Consider the following 17346-nt stretch of genomic DNA (forward strand, 5'->3'; position numbering starts at 1 on the left):
GGAACCACCAGTAACAAAAAGAATAACTCATTGGTCAATATGGAATACTTATCTCTCTTTATTGCACAATGTTTTCAAAATCTCTAAGGGCTGGTTCAGATAGTTCTGGGCTGCACGTCGTTTGAAGGCAATGCAGTGCGTGTCCAGCCTTTCGTCAGCCCCCTTCTCTCTCCTCGACTTAGCTAGCAGGCCTCACATCTCTATTTTTCAGAGAATGAACTGCATCATAGTTCAGTATCCTCTGTCTAATCCTCGATATAAGTTACACTTAGTCCGGCACAAGTGGCTTGTTCTGCCTGCCAGTGAGCCTATTACTGACTATTCAGATGGAATGAGAAAGAAAAGGCGCATGAAACAAGCTGCCCAATGATAGCAATGCTATTTCAAATTATAGCGAGGCGCTGGTACAGAAATTTCGTCATCACTGGCATCACCACCGCCCTTCTCCTAGTTGCTATTATTTCACATTATGAAACCAGCAGCATATGGATTCTGGGATATCACCCGGTGAGCCCCAACACCAATCTACAAGCATGCATCAGCTATCAACCGCAAGTGGTTACAGGCAATGGGGAAAGATGGACTAGAAGACAGGCATTTAGCTCGCAGCCCTCATCCTATCCCTCCCAAAATTTGGCAGACACATTTGCCAAATAAGATGTCGAGCCATAACGCACCAATAGAGCCAAGCATTCATGTTTTCCTTGCTGTTTTTGAAGGCTGTTTTACAAAATCCTCCCCAGCCTTGGAATGGGATCGGATCTCGGAGAGGCGATTCATGATAATCACTAGGAAGAGTTTTGCCACTCACAGTTGCTTTACAAAGCGTCTTTGGCCACGATAGTTGACAGGACATGGACAAGATTTTGAGCCTGCTTCACGACACATGTGCGGTGGTGATAAACCAAACCATGGCTACTTAAGTAGTTAGCGCCAAGCCACCCGTCTCGATGTTTCAGGAACAACAGTCCGCTCACTCGAGGGAATGCCGTCGCCACCAAGCCTCCCTAGAGCCCATCAATTGATGCCCTTCGGCAGTCGCCCGGCCACGACCAGGCTGCGAAGAGACGGCATCTGGATGCAAGTCGTCAAGTACGCCTGGCACGGCAACAGACTTGCACCACAGCCAAAGGACCCAATCATCCTTTTCCTCATCGTCACTGGCTGGAATGGCCTCCATCAAAAATCATGCCAGGAAATACCAGTGGAACTGTACTCCAGATGTCCATTACCCCTGAGGCGCAAGCGCCAAGACTGCAGGGATCCATGATTCGTCACGCCAATAGAATACGAATTGGCTTGACCACATGAAGAAACACAGAAGGCCAACTTGGCAGCCAACGGAGAGGCGCAGGGGCCACCCAGGTCGTGCCCTTGGGATCCCTCCGGATTGACATAGCCTTGCATGTCTGTCACTTTACCTTTCGTTTCGCATTTTCCCCTCGTGCGCGTGCCTTCTTTTTTACATCCCACGGCATACGCTACCTTGGTCATTTGCAGGCATATACCGCGACAGTCATTCCTTTGCATATTTTGCTTCGTACATACATTTCGTTGATTACCTTTTGTTTCCATCTAGAGCCCCTACCAAGCCCAGCTATCTTCCCGCCCGGGCATCGCACGACGACCATATCGTTCAGTCAACCCCGGAATTCCTTCCAAACACGATCAAGTTGGAGCCTATTATTTTAAACCCCCCTGGGCAAGCATACATACATGACGACTTCTTAAACCCATCCGCCGTCGACGCTGTCGATCTGCATTCGCACTTCCTAGTTGGCTCGGCCAAGCTAGTCTTTCTTCCATTCACCGACTCGCCCCGATCAAAACACCGCCAAAATGAGACTCTTTCGATCGTTAACGAATATCATGGCGGCCATTGTGGCTCTCCCATCACTGGCCGCGGGCGAAAAGATGCTCATATCAAATTCACTCAACAGCTGCCAAACCAACTCCAAGTTCGAGGCCAGCCTTTTCAACGTCGTATACACACCATCCAACAACTCTGCAACTATCGATGTAGTCGCCACTTCCTCTGTACAGGGAAAAGTCTCATTTCACGTGGTCGTTCTAGTCTATGGTCTGAAAATCATCGAAACCGACTTTAATCCATGCGGGAAGAAGGGATTGGAGGGTATCTGCCCCATGGTGGCAGGCAAGACCAAGTTTACCTGGACCATTCCTGTCCCTGCCGAAAGCACCAAGGACGTCCCCGGCATTGCCTTTGGCATTCCCGATTTGGACGCGATGGTGCGCGTAAAGATGGTCCTGATTGACACCAAGGATCAAATCGCCTGTGTCGAGGCTAGGATTTCCAACGGGAAAACCGTCGATCTCAAGGGCGTCAAGTGGGCGACGGCCATCATCGCCGGCTTGGCCCTCTTGTCGTCCGCGGCCGTGAGCGGACTGGGCCATCTAAACACTGCTGCTCATGTTGCTGCTAATTCACTCTCCTTGTTTGGGTACTTTCAGGCCCAGGCCATTGTTGGACTGACTGGCCTCCGCCTCCCTCCGATCGTGCAAGCCTGGACCCAAAACTTTCAGTGGTCCATGGGAATCATCCACCTTAGCTGGATGCAGAAGATATTTACTTGGTACCAACGTGCCACCGGTGGGACGCCGTCAAGCCTCTTTTCTACTCTGAAGACCATCTCTGTTCAGGTTGAGAAACGTGGTCTAGACGTAGCCGAAGCCGCCGAGTCACTCGCTAAACGTGGTCTCTCCATGCTTCCCGAAAGTGTGTCTAGTACGGCGGCGCTCATCCTGAAGCGTGCAGGAAACATCACAAATGATTCGGGGTCCTACTTGGTCTTTGGCATCCAACGTGTGGCATTCCGAGCCAAAATTGAGTCGACTAACCTCTTCCTCACGGGTCTAGTCTGGTTCTCCTTGTTCGTCATCGTCACCGCCATCGGTGTTGTCGCATTCAAGGGAATTCTCGAGTTGTTTGCATCAAGAGGCCTCGTATCCAAGGACAAGTTTCTGGAATTTCGAAACGGCTGGCGTATTATTCTCAAGGGCATCATGTTCCGCGTGTGCCTTATTGGCTACCCGCAGATTGCCATTCTTTGCCTGTGGGAACTGACACAAATCGATTCGCCAGCATTGGCAATCTTGGCCGTGGTCTTCTTTGCCGCTGTTTCCGTCATTCTCGGTTGGGGTTCTAGTAAGGTCATTCGAATTGCGCGTCGGTCAATTACCATGCATAGAAATCCGGCCTATATTCTCTTCTCCGATCCGCAAGCCTTAAACAAATGGGGATTTCTATATATCCAATTCCGTGCCTCGGCCTATTACTTTATTGTCCCGGTCCTCGGTTATATCCTAATCAAGGCCATGTTTGTCGCCTTTGCGCAAAAAGCTGGCCTTGCACAGGCAATCGGCTTCCTCATCCTTGAACTAGCTGCTCTTATTGCATGTGCTGTCCTGCGTCCCTGGATGGATAAGTCGACCAATTCGTTCAACATCGGCATCTATGCGGTAAATTTTGTAAATGCAATTTGCTTGCTGATCTTCTCCGACGTTTTCGGTGCACCGGGTATTGTTATTGGCGCCGTGGGCGTTGTATTTTTCGTTCTTAATGCTGCGTTTTCATTGATTCTGCTACTTATGGTCATTATTTCCACGATCTTTACCTTCTTCCGGAAAAATCCAGACGCGCGCTATCAGTACATGGCTGATGATCGTGCTTCGTTTATGCGATCACAGACTCATCTGACAACCACCACCGAACTGGACGCCTTGGCTGCCACGGCCCGTGGTGACAAAGGAGGATACAAGGCGCAGCTGGACTTGGAAGATGACGGGCATCTTCATCCGATGCATGGCGGCAACCGATCTGCTAGCCCGTCTTCACCGGTAAACCCGTCTATGCCGCTGTTCCCGTCCAGCAGGGAGCAAAGTCCATTCCGAACCCCGTCTCCTACTCCCAGCGTTGGACCGTATGGAGGCGCACCGCCGTCTTACCGGCAGGTAAACAATTCAAGGTGAGTTTCCACCGGACCTAGTTGAATCTATGCCCGCTAACACCAGCAATCAGTCCATGGAAACGGGGGGCAGGATATGAGTAATATTCAAGTCCGTCAAGCATTCTTGGGCAGTGGGGAGTACGATATCGCAAAGCATATGTATATTAAAGGGTTAACATGCACAAATGGGCTTCGTTGAGGTTAGTTAATATGATGAAAATTGAGATCATAATGCCTACTTTAAATGACGATGCCTTGGCATCTCCTAAACAACAGCAATGACTATGCCAAGATACCATCAGATACCGTCACCACGTTCTCCTAAAACTCCAGCTGCAAAGTCTGGTCGTCAACCGCCTCAGCAGATGGACAAGACAAAACTTGACAATGCCCGCAAACACGTCACCAGCCTCTGATTTAAGTGTGGATATGCCTTGTGGGATAGATGTTGTGTCTTGACACCCTTCGCCGCCGCAGCCCTGGGCCGTTGCTTCCGATCCAACCCCAACACGATATGAATCGGCTTCCACACTGCGAGCTCGTACAGGACAACTCCCAAACTGTAGACATTGTACGATTTTTGGAATCCATTTCGCCCTTCTCGCAGCCCGTTGAACTGCATCTTGGGATGGCAGTACAGGTCGAACCACGGATTCTCCAACGGTCTCTCGGTTGTCTCGTCCCGGTCAGCTGGCCGTGAGTAGTCGAAGGCACACAATGCTGGTGAGATAAGCCCACACTCACCATCACTAGACACGATATACTTACTTCGAAGTCCCTTGTGAAGCCATTGAGTTGAATGGAGATGCCATCTGGACCCTGGTGGTCAAAGACGGTTTCATTTTTGTGCTCGGGGCATCGGAAAGGCGCATAGGCACTGATGGATCCTCGACTGATTTTCGAATACGAAGACGAGTCGGGTCTATTTCCCATCTTGGACAAACTCTAAACAAGTTGGGATATGGAATTCGCGGGGTCTCTCGGGATCGCACAACGGCTGGGCCATCTTGGAGATGCGTCTCTGGACCGATGCCGGTGCACGGGCTGGCAGTATCTCCATTCGATCCAGACAGGCGTTTGTGCAAAAGTCCCCAGCGACCTGGGTAGCTGGTCTTGGTCATCTGCTTGTGAAGGGTGCAGCACGAGATTTAGATTGGAATAGTCCAACAATGCGCCGTCCTGGATCACATTTTGGCCATCCAGGGGTTTATCGGCCTCGATTGAAAGGTTTATAAGCCTTGAATCCTGTCATGTGGATGGCTCGCTGGCCAGGTGTTGTCTGACTGGTCCGACAGACCACCGAGATTGGCGGCTTTGAAGCTGCAGGTTGTACTTGTGCTTCAGAAACAATATCTGCATTCCGCGAAATGCATTGTGGATAGTATGCCTGCTTCATCGAGGAGTGTGATGAACCGATTCCTCACTCTCTGATACCCTCGCCAAAACAGCCCAACCGAGAAGCTACTCCTTTTCCATCTGCAGTCGAACGAGTAAATGGCGGTATTCTCCAGGCATATTGTTTGCTTCTAACAGGGGCTTGTACGCAACCGGCTGTCAGAACCGGCTCTCGACTCTCTTGTCCTTTTCTCCCAACCTGAGAAGAGCTCGAATGTAAGCGAGGCAATGCTCAGCGCTAGACCGGCGACACTTGGAGGGTCTGCCATTTCGGACAGAATTGAGAATTCAACGTCACTTTTTTTTTTCGAGACATCCACGTCCAGAACAAGGAATGTGTATGTGGAATAGTCTGCCCACGGCGATTCTGCCCCTGTGGTCTGGAACATCAGCCTGCATGAGCGTGGGTTGTGCGGCTGACCATGCACAGGGTGCTCGTCTCTGCACACGAGCTATCTTCTTCATCAGCCTTATTCCCGCTTTCATTTCATACTATCCTACATTCCGTGAGGTGCAGTACACAAGGCACCATACCTCTTGACTATTTGAGGAGTTGCTGGCTGACGGCGCTGATACGTCAGTCCAACACAGGTTTCCCCGGTTTGCCTTTAGGTGTTTGGATTGTCTGATGAAGCAAAAACCGCCAACCGATGCTAAACGCCGGTCTGAGCATGGAAAATGAAGACGACAAGAAATGGGCCATCGGCATCCACTTGGACACTGCCAACATAAGTGCGGCAGTCTACCGCGAAGCCACAAGGCAAATCGAAACGATTCCCTTGGACGACACTTGATCGGCAGCGAAGCGCTGCGGAAAGTGTCTGCTGATCCGGAAAGCACGATATGCAATATGAAACCATTTCTGGCGTCGCGATATGGCCGTTATGCGGTTCATCGGACTCACGTCGAAGCCCTACCCTTTCAGCACCAGTGGACGGATCGACCTCAAGATCCCATTGCTAGGGTCAAGCACAAAGGAGAAATTGTGGATTTTAAAACTGAATCTCTCTTTGCTATGCTGCTTTCCCGGTCGAAGACGAAGGTGGAGGCTCACTTGGGAGGCACAGTTACCAGTGCCGTAATCAGTATACCCGCCAGCTTCAATACCGAACAGCGAAACGAAGTAATAGACGCTGTCGAGATTGCGGGAATATCCGTGCTTGAACTTTTAGCAGACCCGTACGGGCTTCTAATTGCAGCCAACATGGAAATAGCTCGCCCTAACACGGAGTACAGGCTCCTCGGCTTGGACGTTGGCGCCGTCGTTCAGTCAGACATACAATATTGAACTGGAATCATTCGACGATGGCCTCGATTTTACCGCTTCTACAACCAAGGCGAAATTCGAGAGCCTGTGTTCAGGCTTATTTCGTTATTGCCTTGCAGCTACAGACGAAGCCCTGGGTTATGGAAAGGTTTCCAAGAAGGGCTTGAGTCGAGTATTCGTTTTCGGAGCGTCATCTTTGATATCGATGCTGCAGACACTTTTGGCAGAACACTTCCCCAAGACTCGGATCAGCTATCACAACTAGGACAAAGCCGCATTTCGAGGCTTGGCCGTTCAGGCCGCCATGTTAACAGGGATAACAGAGCTTGAAGTGGCGGAAACGGGAGTACGGCAAATTAGGCTCAAGCATCAAAGCATAGAGAGCGGCAAGCCTGTCGAGGAGATTGAGCCTGAAGACCCCTTGAGAGAGCACAAGGAGCACACAGACATTAATTGATGCTTTTCGACATTGCAGAGGCCTACACCAACGCTGAGCACACTGCCTGCTGCGTTGCAGCCCTCAGTACAATCCGAATTATCGACGCACAATCTGTAGCCTTTATTCAGCCCAAGGCATTTCAACTTGAGAAAGGAAAACAGAAATTTGTCTACTTCTTCAAGCTGGATGTATTGAGTCAACTGGACCACCAGCATTGCGTGTCGTTGGTACGTAAAGCCTCTTCTCTACGAGTTCCAACGACTAACCACACTCAAGGTCGGCAAGTACTCAGACCCCAAGTATTTTGCTTTAATCATGCAGCCGGTAGGAGATTACAACTTTTCACAATACTATGACCAATACCATAATGCGACAGACAAATTGTCCCTGCTCAGGGGGTTCTTTGGCTATCTTGTGAGCGCAGTTCAGTATTTGCACGATTCCAAAATGCGGCACCGCGACATCAAGCCGCAGAATATCATTGTCAAGAACCATCAGATCTACCTGGCCGATTTCATAATTGCACATATCTAGAAAAATCTGACTAGAGTGACCAATACGGCCGACTCTGGCAAGACGGTCATCTATGCCGCTCACGAGGTGGTTCGCGTGGAAAGGAGAAATACGGCCGCGGCCATGTGGTCGCTCATGTGTGTATTTCTGGAGATGGTCACGGTTCTAAAAGGCAAGATTGTTCAAGATATGCGAAACTACTTTCACAAATAAAGCGACAGTTCATCATTTCATGAGAATACCGAAAGTATCAGCGTCTGGGCGGACCGCTTGAGAGGCATAGCACAATAAACGGTGACGGCTGGCAAGCCCATCTTTTGTTGCTATTGCAAAGGTTTACAACGACTTTTCAATCTCCATCACCTCCCGAATACCCTCCTCAATGGCCTTTAGTCTGGCCTCGTCCAATCGCTTCAACGGCCGCCGCGGGTACCCTCCATAGCCGAAATGCATCTGAATAGCCTGCTTCGTCCCGGCAATAGCAGCCTTAGTCAGAGGCCAATCGCCGCGGCTCAGAATCTTCTGCAGGGCCTGGGCTTCGTCCTTCTTCCCCTCCGCATACAAGTTCCACACACGAGCGCAGACCTTGGGCATGACATTGGCGCCGCCGGCAATGATGCCGCTACCGCCGCTAGCCAGAGTCTGAAGGGTGAAGTCACACATGCCGCCAAACGCCATGTATCCTGAGCCCTCCTGGAAGGGGGTCTTGGCGTTGGTGCCGAGGGCCACACGGGTCAACTTGCCAGTGTTGCCGCAAGTGAACTTTGTGCCGACAATATTGGGATGCTGCCCCAGCTTTATGAGGACGTCGCTGTCCAGGTCAATTCCGGACACGGCGCCGGGGTAGTTGTAGATGATGACGGGGAGAGGACTGGCGTCTGCCACAGCAGTGAAATAGTCGACGATGGACTCCTCGTCGGTCTGGGCGCGGTAATAAGACGGGGGCAGCAAGAGGGTGTAATCGGCGCCGGCTTCCGCAGCCAGCTTGCTCAATTCGACTGTCCCTCTAACGCTGCCCTCGGTGGCACCCAGAATGATGGGCGTCGAGGTGAAGCCAGCCTCGTCGAGGGCCTCGCGGGTGGCCTTTGTGACGGCTAGCTTCTCTTCTCTGGTGCAGTGGACGGCTTCACCGTTTGAGCCCATGGTGACGAGACCTACCAGGCCATCGCGGATAAGGCGCTGGGCGTGCTTCTTGATCGTCGGGATGTCGACATCTTCGGTTTCAGGGTCGAAGAAGGTCATGGTTGGGGCGTATATGCCCACGGGTAAAGAGCGTCTTGCCGGCATTTCGAGTATCTTCTACGTGATTGATAAAACTTAAATACTCTATAGAATACAGGACTAGGCGGCAGGTGATATTGGAAACAAAATAAAGCATAAAATCAAACAGTTAGCGGTGGGAAGCAAGTAGGAGCCGCGTCGGTTTATAACTTGTTCACCCGACGGAACATTGTCACAAATAGCCATGGAGGGGCATTGAGGGGTCCAATATTCCGTGTACGTACGTACCTGGACGGCATCTCGGGCGAGCGCGGGGCGGGGCCGAAGCACCAAGCTACTCCAGCTCGACTCGGGGTCAGCTGCAGGACTGCGGGTAAATGCATTCAGCATCAGGCGACCTTTTACACTTGAATATAAAAACCCTTGAGCCCGCTCATGCTCTCCGATGTAGTCCTCTGGCACAGACGCATCTCGCGCGCTGAGACACCGAGAGCCGATGTCGCAGACGAGACGACGGCTATGGAGGATAAATTCACGACGGAATAATGTTCCACCAATCAGAGGGCACAGTCAATTGCCGCGATGAGCGGCACGTCAGAGCTGTTGCCGCTGGTCAATGCCCCGCGTTCACTCATTAGCCATCGGGTAGCTTAAGCTGGGGTAAAGTGCATAGCTCCACAGTGTCGCAGACTCTCAAGTCTCAACGCTCGCACATCCTACTCGTACTTGGTCGCAGTCTTCAACACGGCGCTGCCAGTTCATCCATCTACTTCGCATTTTGCTATTTTCCCTCACTAGCAGCTGCTCGTTTGTTGCCTTTATATTTTATTTTGCCGGTTTCAAGATACCACGTCCCTCCCCCTCCCAACAGCTGACAATCTTCAAAATGGCACCTCCAAATGTTTTAATGGTACGACAACACTTTTCCCAGCCCTCATTGGAAACCCCTCCCCAGCTTACAAGGCTAGATTGGCACTGGCGAATACACTACGGGCTTTGTGGGCACAGGAGCATCAGGTTCGGACAAGAAAGTTGGCGTCGTAGGCCTCACGCTGTTTGATTTGCGTCGTCGCGGCAAAGTCGACAAGCTGGGCATGGTTGGCGTCAACGGCTCCAAGTTTCCCGCCATTCGTACGTCTCATTTTTATACAAGACTTCATCTTCCTCAAGTTCTGGAAACTCATGTGACAACATCCAGGCCAGCACTTGGACAAAAATATCACCCAAGTCTACAACGGGCTCGACACCTCCTTCGACAGCTTCCCGGCCAACGACCAAAAGGACCCAGACGCCTACAAGACGGCCATTGACCGTCTCTCCCCCGGCGACGCCATCACCGTATTCACCCCCGACCCGACGCACTATCCCATTGCGCTGTACGCCATCGAGCGCGGCATCCATGTGCTTCTCACCAAGCCCGCCGTCAAGGAGCTCTCCCATCACCAGGACCTGTTGCGGCGCGCCCGCGAAAAGGGCGTCTACGTCTTTGTCGAGCACCACAAGCGCTTCGACCCGGCCTACTCGGACGCCCGGTTCAAGGCCAAGACGCTCGGCGACTTCAACTACTTCTACAGCTACATGTCGCAGCCCAAGTACCAGCTCGAGACGTTCAAGTCGTGGGCGGGACGGGAGTCGGACATCTCGTACTACCTCAACAGCCACCACATCGATATCTGCGACTCCATGGTCCAGCAGCTGGGCTATCTGCCCGTCAAGGTGTCGGCCTCGTCGTCCAAGGGCGTGGCCACAGACTTGGGCTGCGTCGCCGAGACAGAAGACACCATCTCCCTGCTCGTCACCTGGGCCAAGACGGGCGACCCGTCCAAGCGCGCTGTCGCCGTGTACACGTCTTCGTGGACGGCACCCGAGCGTGCTGGCGTCCACACAAACCAGTACTTTCACTATCTGGCATCTAATGGCGAGATCCGCGTAGACCAGGCTCACCGCGGCTACGACGTTGCCGACGACGCCGCCGGTCAGATTCAGTGGTTCAACCCTTTCTACATGCGCTATGCGCCCGACGAGGACGGCAACTTCAACGGCCAGACCGGCTATGGGTACATTTCGCTCGAGAAGTTTGTGGACGGGTGCACGGCCGTCAATGAGGGACGGCTGAAGCCCGAGGATTTGGATTCAAAGGGCTTACCGACACTCGGCAACACGATTGCCACGACGGCCATTCTGGAGGCTGGAAGGCGGAGTATCGACGAGGGGAGGGAAATTGCCATCGTTGTCGAGGGAAATACTTGGAAGCTGATGTAGCATGTAGCTGCTAGCTAATTTTTCTTTATCAAAAATATATATACTCCCTATTCTGGTTCACATCATGATGGCATCAAAAAAAAAAACCCCAAGCATGAGCTGGGGTGTGTAAGTGATGAAATTGTGGATCCAAATTCAACCACGAAATTTCAACCTCGAGAGACCGAGTCAAGACTCACAAACTCCACGCCCATCAACCACCATGACGAACCCCAACACCATAAACATAAACGACATAGTATTCCCCTCGCAGCCATCCCTGTCCACACTCCTCACGTCCCTCAAACGCTCCACCCTCAGCATCCACAACCGCCTCACGTCCATCCTCTCCGACGCCGAATTCGTCCACCAAGCCGCCCAGGCACTCAAGCAGCCGCCGTCAAATGATAACGCGAACCAGGAAACCCAGGAACGAGCCCCGCGCCCCTTGGTTGCCAACGAACGCTGCGGAAGCTGGTACATCCCGCCCGGGGACAAGTACGCCTCTGCGTACTTCAAGAGCACCGATGGCCATGAGCGGGCGTGGAAGTTTAGCACCCGGAGGCTCAACCTCCATCTACTCGACATGATTGAGAAGCACGACGGGTAATGGATACGCTACACCATCTCATTGCCCCTTTCCCCAGACAAGCCAAGCTAATCTGGTCAGGATAATCATTGTCGATTCTACGAGACGGGGCAAGCGTACACACAACCACCACCACCATCCCAATCTCACCACATCCTCCATCTAACAACAACACCAGGAATGCCCGACGCCCTCTCGACCACAATTCCAATCTGGTGCACCGTCCTCAACACCGTCCTGCTGCCCTCGCACCCGCGCTCCTCCCAGCTCTTCCTCCCGCCACACCTCCTGCCCACCACGCACGCCCAAATCACCGCCCTCGTCCCGCAGTTCGTCGCCTCCTTCAAAGCCCTCCACCTCCAGGATCTGCCCAAGATAACGAAACCGCTGCGCCCATTCTGGGTCACGCAAGACTCGGCGCTCGGCCCCGAAACGCACGCCCTGCCCCCCGAGCCCTCCCCAGAGGCCCAAGACCAAACAGCCCCCGGCACCATATACGCCTCCTACAGGCCGGTGATTTGCCTCACCGCCTCCCGCCGCAACACGTCGTCCAGCGAGATCGACTCCAACGGCTACATCCAAGGCGCGGCCGACGACACGGAAAACTGGGCGCACGGCCTGACGCCCGCCGCCTTCTGGGCCAACCGGGACATCCTCCTGTCCACGCCGGAGCCAGAGCTGCCGGGCCTCATCGCGTCCCTGTCCCCGTCCCCGGCGGCACAGGCGACGCCGGCATCCGCGCCCGACAACAACCCGACGACCCGCCTGACGCCGCAGATATCCGTGTGCGCGCTGCCCCCGCCGCCAGGCGCCGGCTGCTGCATCTCGCTGACGAGCGCGACCACGCCCAAGGACCAGTGGGCCAAGTCCGCTGCGTCCATGGAGGTCGGGCTGGGCAGGCACAAGACGGCCAGCAGGAACCTGAGGACCGCGCTGCCGTACATATGCGACTTTGCGTCGGCGTGCCTGCAGAGGGATCCGCAGGCCAGGGTGACGGTAGCTTGCGAGTCGGGCAAGGATACCTCTGTGGGCGCGGCGCTCGCTCTGTCGTGCTACTTGTTCGATGACGAGGGACAGTTCCGCGTGCCGGACGAGACTGCCAGGTTCACAAAAACACTGGTCAAGATGAGACTGGCAAGAATCATGACGGCCTACCCAGGGGCGAATCCTAGTAGACAGACGCTACAGAGCGTGAATAGTTTCTTGATGGATTGGACGAAATGATGCATCAAATGAACACGACTGCGCGGCTGCTAGGCGTGAACATGATGTGAATTACATTTGATTTGTACCAGACGTAAAATTGGCCAGGCACATGGCCCAGCCATCATTGACCTAAACTATTCTTCAGCTCCAAAGTCAAGGGCGTGTGTAATATCTCAGCAGGCCGGCCAACACGCCGCATTCCAAATACCACCTCTATGCTTACAGAGCCCCAGACTCGATTTTTTCCAGAGCGGCCGGGAATTCCTTCCAGTCCCGCATAATAATCACCGCGCCCGCATCAGTCAAGACCTTCTCCATCTCGGCCTTCTTATCATCCGCATACGGCCCAACGTACCCAATCGTCTTGATGCCAGCCCTTGTAGCACTCAGCGTACCGCTCTTGCTATCCTCAATCGCCACAGCCTCCCCAGCCGTCTTGCCCAGCGTCTTCAACGCGTGCAGATAGATAGCCGGGTCAGGCTTGCTCGTAGGCTTCTCCAGGCTTGTAGCGGCAGAGTAAATCAGATCCTCGCCCTTTTCGTTCTTAAAGTACTTGTCCTGGCCAACCTTGTCCACAGATGCCTTGACACGACGAAATGCAGAAGACGAAACGACTGCAAGGAGGTACTTCTTGGAGGCAGCCAGCTTCTCCAGCTGCTCATCCACGCCAGGGCATGGCCGCAGCGAGGCCTTGAGCTTGGCAATGACGGCATCCTCCTCCATACGGACGTACTTCTCCATGTCATCTGGAGCGATTTCAATACCATTCTCCTTCTGGAGAGTGGTCAGCATGCCGCGGAAGTTCTGGCCAACAAACTCTACAATGAGAGATTCGCCGGTGAACTCCTTCTTGATGCCGCGCTCCGCGCAGATCTGGTTGATGAGGCCGGCACATGCTTCGAAGGCGAGTTCCTCCGAGAGGACGAGGGTGTTGTCACAGTCGAAGAGGAGGGTGTTGATCTGCAAATTAGCATTTGTATTTGGGAGAGGCGCCCGGGCTGAGGGAGCACACCTTGGACATTTTGGGTGATATTTGCACGCTAAAGTCTCGAGTACAAAAAATCTGTTTGCCGAAGCAAGATGAAACAATCGGGGCCAGAGGATGAAAAAAACAAAAAAAAGTAGACCACAATGCGCTGGAAAAGCACGGCGAAAGATGAAAATCGGCCACAGCACAGAGCAAGTAGCAGTAGTTTTATTTTACAGACTCAAGTTGGCTACCATCCCAAGGGGGGAGAAAGGGTGGGGATCTTGTTCAACCAAGGCAAGCCAGCCTCCTGTCACTCCTGCCCAACATCACAAGCCGTGGTCACATACAACGTGGCACTCAGCTTGAAGCAGGTAGATTCTAGCCAAGCCGGGTTGTCAACTTTGTACACGTGCACGAAAATACCTCAATTTCAGCCAGGCGTTGTTATCCGTAGCACACGCAAGCCAAGGCGACCCGAGATCCAGCTGGTTGCCAGATTGGCCCTGGCGCGATTGGAGGGGAAACATCAGCACCCCGCCCCCTCCATCCTCGCCCGCCGCCCCTGGCGTCATCGACGATTGACCCTTGTCCATTGTTGCGCGGGTGTCTTCAGGTATTATTACCGGCCCTTCCCGTGTCGGCATTCTATGATGAGCGTTCTCACCTGGTTGTCTCTTGTTTTCGACATATGGTGCATCAAATTTGGCATCATAACTCGCTGTCTAGAAGCGATAAACGCACATTTTATTATCGTATCGGTATGCAGCCTGGTGGGTCAACAATCAGGAAATCACCCGCATTCTTCAACAAATCGGCCCGTTCTGGGGTTCGCACCAGAATCATCTGTCACTCACCATCAGTGTTTCTTGCAGTCGAATCGGTCCTCGCAATCTCACTTACAATGCATGCCAAGAACCTTGATTATTATCTACCGTCGTACAGGTGACTTGCCCAAATGCAATCCTGCTATGCATGCGACCCTGAAATGCAGACTTGGCCAACAAATAAAAAATACATTAAAGTATACCAATCCTTATAACGCCACATATCCCACAGTATTTTTTTTTCTGCATCTTGTGTCGTCATAATCGTCAAAACCGCTCAGCAGTATAACACTACAGCCCGCTGGTTTCCAAACACGCTTCCGCTTCATAGTCATCGCCCACTGCTCCTTACAAAATTTCCCTCAACTGCTGCTTCTGAGCCGCCGTCAAACTCGAAGGGAAGTTGACCTTGTACCTGATCACAAAGTCACCCCGCTGACCGGGCTTCTTGGAGATGGGCATGCCCAGGCCGGGGTACCGATCTTCGCTTCCAGGTTGCGTCGGCCCACCCTTGTCCAGGTTGAGTTGCTTGCCTTCGATGGTGGTGACGGTTCTCTTCCACCCAGTGAGGGCTTCCTTGAGGTCCAGAACCACGGTGTGTATAAGGTCGTTATCTTCTCGCTTGAAGAGGACATGCTCCTTCTATCAAACAGTTAGTGATTAACCGTCGCAGAAATGTGATTGGAAAGGAAAGTGTTCTTACCTCCTCCACGATGAAATGTAAATCTTGTCGACCTCCTTCGACCTGATCTCCCACGCCGTTGAACTTGATTTTCGAACCCTTCTTCAGGCCCGGCTTGATGGGAACTTCCAAAATCTGGTCTGTCTGGACCCGCTTGCCGGTCTCGTCGAACGTCTTGCGCTTAATCTTCATCTTTTTGGTGACTCCATTATACAACTCTTCCAAGGACAATGGTAGAGGCCGCTCCACTGTCGAAATTTCTGGTGTATGCTCACGTTGTCGTGCTTCACCAAAACCCGACGATCTCATTCTTGTGCGGCCGGAACGGCTACCGCCGCCGCTGCCAAACGACGAGAAGATACCCGGCATGTCCTCGTCTCCGTGCATGCCCCCGCTCTGTTGCCGCATAAATTCAGCGAAGATGTCTTCTGGATTGTTGAAGTTGAATCCGTCGCCGGGGCCGCCGCCCGTGCTGAAGTGGAAAGTCCGAGTGCCTCCACCAGGCATACCTCCGCTTCCAAAATCGAATCCGCCAAAGCCTCCACCAGGCATGCCGCCAGGGCCGCCAGGGAAGCCCCCAGCACCTTCGGGAGGAGGGGCACCTCCTCCCCTCAGAAGGAATTCGAGACCATATTGGTCATAGACCTTACGCTTCTCGGGGTCCGAAAGGATCTCGTAGGCTTGTGAGCACTCCTTGAACTTTTCCGCCGCATCGGGGCTGCCCTTATTTTTGTCGGGATGCCATTTCAAGGCTACTTTTCTGTAGAGATGTGTTAGCAGGTTTATTATTCGATTGATGCAGAGAAAATAGAGATCGAGCTTCGTCACCAATGGTGTTGCCACTGGTATGTCACCAGATCGAGCGCCAAGCTCAATTGAAGCACACCGACAATCCGTTGGCAACGTGAAGCCCGGAATCACCAGAACGAAATGATGCATACCTATAAGCCTTTTTAATCTCGTCTTGAGTAGCCTCTGGCTTGACTACCAAGGTATCGTAAAGCTTCGTTTCCTTGACCATGTTGCGTGTCGATCAATGGCGTTGCTCTGGGTTCTTCTTTAAGACTTTAGACTTTGTACCACATGCCACCAGATATTGTTATCGTAGGATTTCTTCTCTTGTTTTTTTGGATGCGAGTTGATTGCTTTTGATTCGTCAAATTCCTACCTCAGTGTCTCTGAGCAGAATAGAAGGGAGAAGAAAGGAGATGCACGACTTGGTTGAAAGGGAGAAGTTGGTTGCGGGAGCGAGAATGAAGCGGCCTGGCACAGTGGCACCTGGGAGGAAGAGTGGGAAGAGAGTGGGGGAGCCTTCTGGGAGCTTCTTTCAGGTGTATCCGCATTTCAGCGACCAGCGGCGGTAGCGGCAGCGGCAGATTTCCATGCCCGAAGCCACCAGTTGACCAACAAAGCTTCTGAACAGGCTCTGACTATGACGCAAAGTGGGGAAATATTAGCTGACCGTCCTGGAGCTTGAGCCAAGTACCTGGATACATAAGTTATTTTGCCATTGTATGTACGAACCCAAACTAGACCAAGTAGACAGCTAATAGTGCGCAGACACGACAATAGACGCAGAGTTCAGGCACGGGTTCTGCCTTTGTACAAGTCGCTGCCACGGACGGACACCCGTACATGAATGGCGGTGCTTCGGTGCAGCTGGAACAAACTACGAATGGGAAGGCGAGGCGGGGTACTGCACACAGTACCTAGGTACTCACACGATCTGTACAATGCATGATGTACTACGCGGATAACCTATCGGTATTTGCTACGGCTGGTACTCCGTACACTCATGGAGCAACAGTCAGCTCATTGACATGCTGCGCTGCACCATGCAGGCTACGACTCATGACAACACTAAAATACACTTCTTAGACAGTACCGTGAAATAAGCTCCCATCATGAATGGTTTGAAAAAAACAACCATGGCGCATAATTTTACCCTTTCCAATGCCATCAATGAATTGAATTCTTTAACGCTATCATGTATCCTGTAGAGTGTCTCGTATCGCTGGGTATACTACCTTG

General features: G+C 52.6%; 7 protein-coding genes across 7 annotated transcripts; 4 read left to right on the forward strand and 3 right to left on the reverse strand.

Moving 5' to 3' along the window:
• Positions 1-1839: 1839 nt before the first annotated feature.
• Positions 1840-3990, forward strand: MAA_01505 (transient receptor potential ion channel; the record flags this gene model as incomplete). Its single annotated transcript, XM_007819503.2, has 1 exon — positions 1840-3990. The coding sequence occupies one exon, from the start codon at positions 1840-1842 to the stop codon at positions 3988-3990; it is 2151 nt and encodes a 716-aa protein (XP_007817694.2).
• A 3096-nt stretch (positions 3991-7086) lies between these two features.
• MAA_01504 (Protein kinase-like protein) lies at positions 7087-7603 on the forward strand (the record flags this gene model as incomplete). Its single annotated transcript, XM_007819502.2, has 2 exons — positions 7087-7296; positions 7346-7603. 2 exons carry the CDS (start codon positions 7087-7089, stop codon positions 7601-7603), a joined length of 468 nt encoding a protein of 155 aa, XP_007817693.2.
• Positions 7604-7918: 315 nt separating this feature from the next.
• Positions 7919-8869, reverse strand: MAA_01503 (dihydrodipicolinate synthase; the record flags this gene model as incomplete). Its single annotated transcript, XM_007819501.1, has 1 exon — positions 7919-8869. One exon carries the CDS (start codon positions 8867-8869, stop codon positions 7919-7921), a length of 951 nt encoding a protein of 316 aa, XP_007817692.1.
• Positions 8870-9689: 820 nt separating this feature from the next.
• On the forward strand, positions 9690-11065 carry MAA_01502 (NAD(P)-binding domain protein; the record flags this gene model as incomplete). The annotated part of the gene is made up of 3 exons (XM_007819500.1): positions 9690-9713; positions 9772-9934; positions 10002-11065. 3 exons carry the CDS (start codon positions 9690-9692, stop codon positions 11063-11065), a joined length of 1251 nt encoding a protein of 416 aa, XP_007817691.1.
• Positions 11066-11267: 202 nt separating this feature from the next.
• MAA_01501 (Initiator tRNA phosphoribosyl transferase) lies at positions 11268-12700 on the forward strand (the record flags this gene model as incomplete). Its single annotated transcript, XM_007819499.1, has 2 exons — positions 11268-11650; positions 11812-12700. The coding sequence occupies 2 exons, from the start codon at positions 11268-11270 to the stop codon at positions 12698-12700; spliced, it is 1272 nt and encodes a 423-aa protein (XP_007817690.1).
• A 358-nt stretch (positions 12701-13058) lies between these two features.
• MAA_01500 (HAD-like domain protein) lies at positions 13059-13860 on the reverse strand (the record flags this gene model as incomplete). Its single annotated transcript, XM_007819498.1, has 2 exons — positions 13059-13799; positions 13852-13860. 2 exons carry the CDS (start codon positions 13858-13860, stop codon positions 13059-13061), a joined length of 750 nt encoding a protein of 249 aa, XP_007817689.1.
• Positions 13861-14981: 1121 nt separating this feature from the next.
• On the reverse strand, positions 14982-16336 carry MAA_01499 (Heat shock protein DnaJ; the record flags this gene model as incomplete). Its single annotated transcript, XM_007819497.1, has 3 exons — positions 14982-15275; positions 15337-16075; positions 16257-16336. The coding sequence occupies 3 exons, from the start codon at positions 16334-16336 to the stop codon at positions 14982-14984; spliced, it is 1113 nt and encodes a 370-aa protein (XP_007817688.1).
• Between the last annotated feature and the right edge of the window lie 1010 nt (positions 16337-17346).

The sequence above is a fragment of the Metarhizium robertsii genome (assembly GCF_000187425.2).
Source record: "Metarhizium robertsii ARSEF 23 chromosome Unknown MAA_Scf_9, whole genome shotgun sequence".
NCBI classification, from domain to species: Eukaryota; Fungi; Ascomycota; class Sordariomycetes; order Hypocreales; family Clavicipitaceae; genus Metarhizium; species Metarhizium robertsii.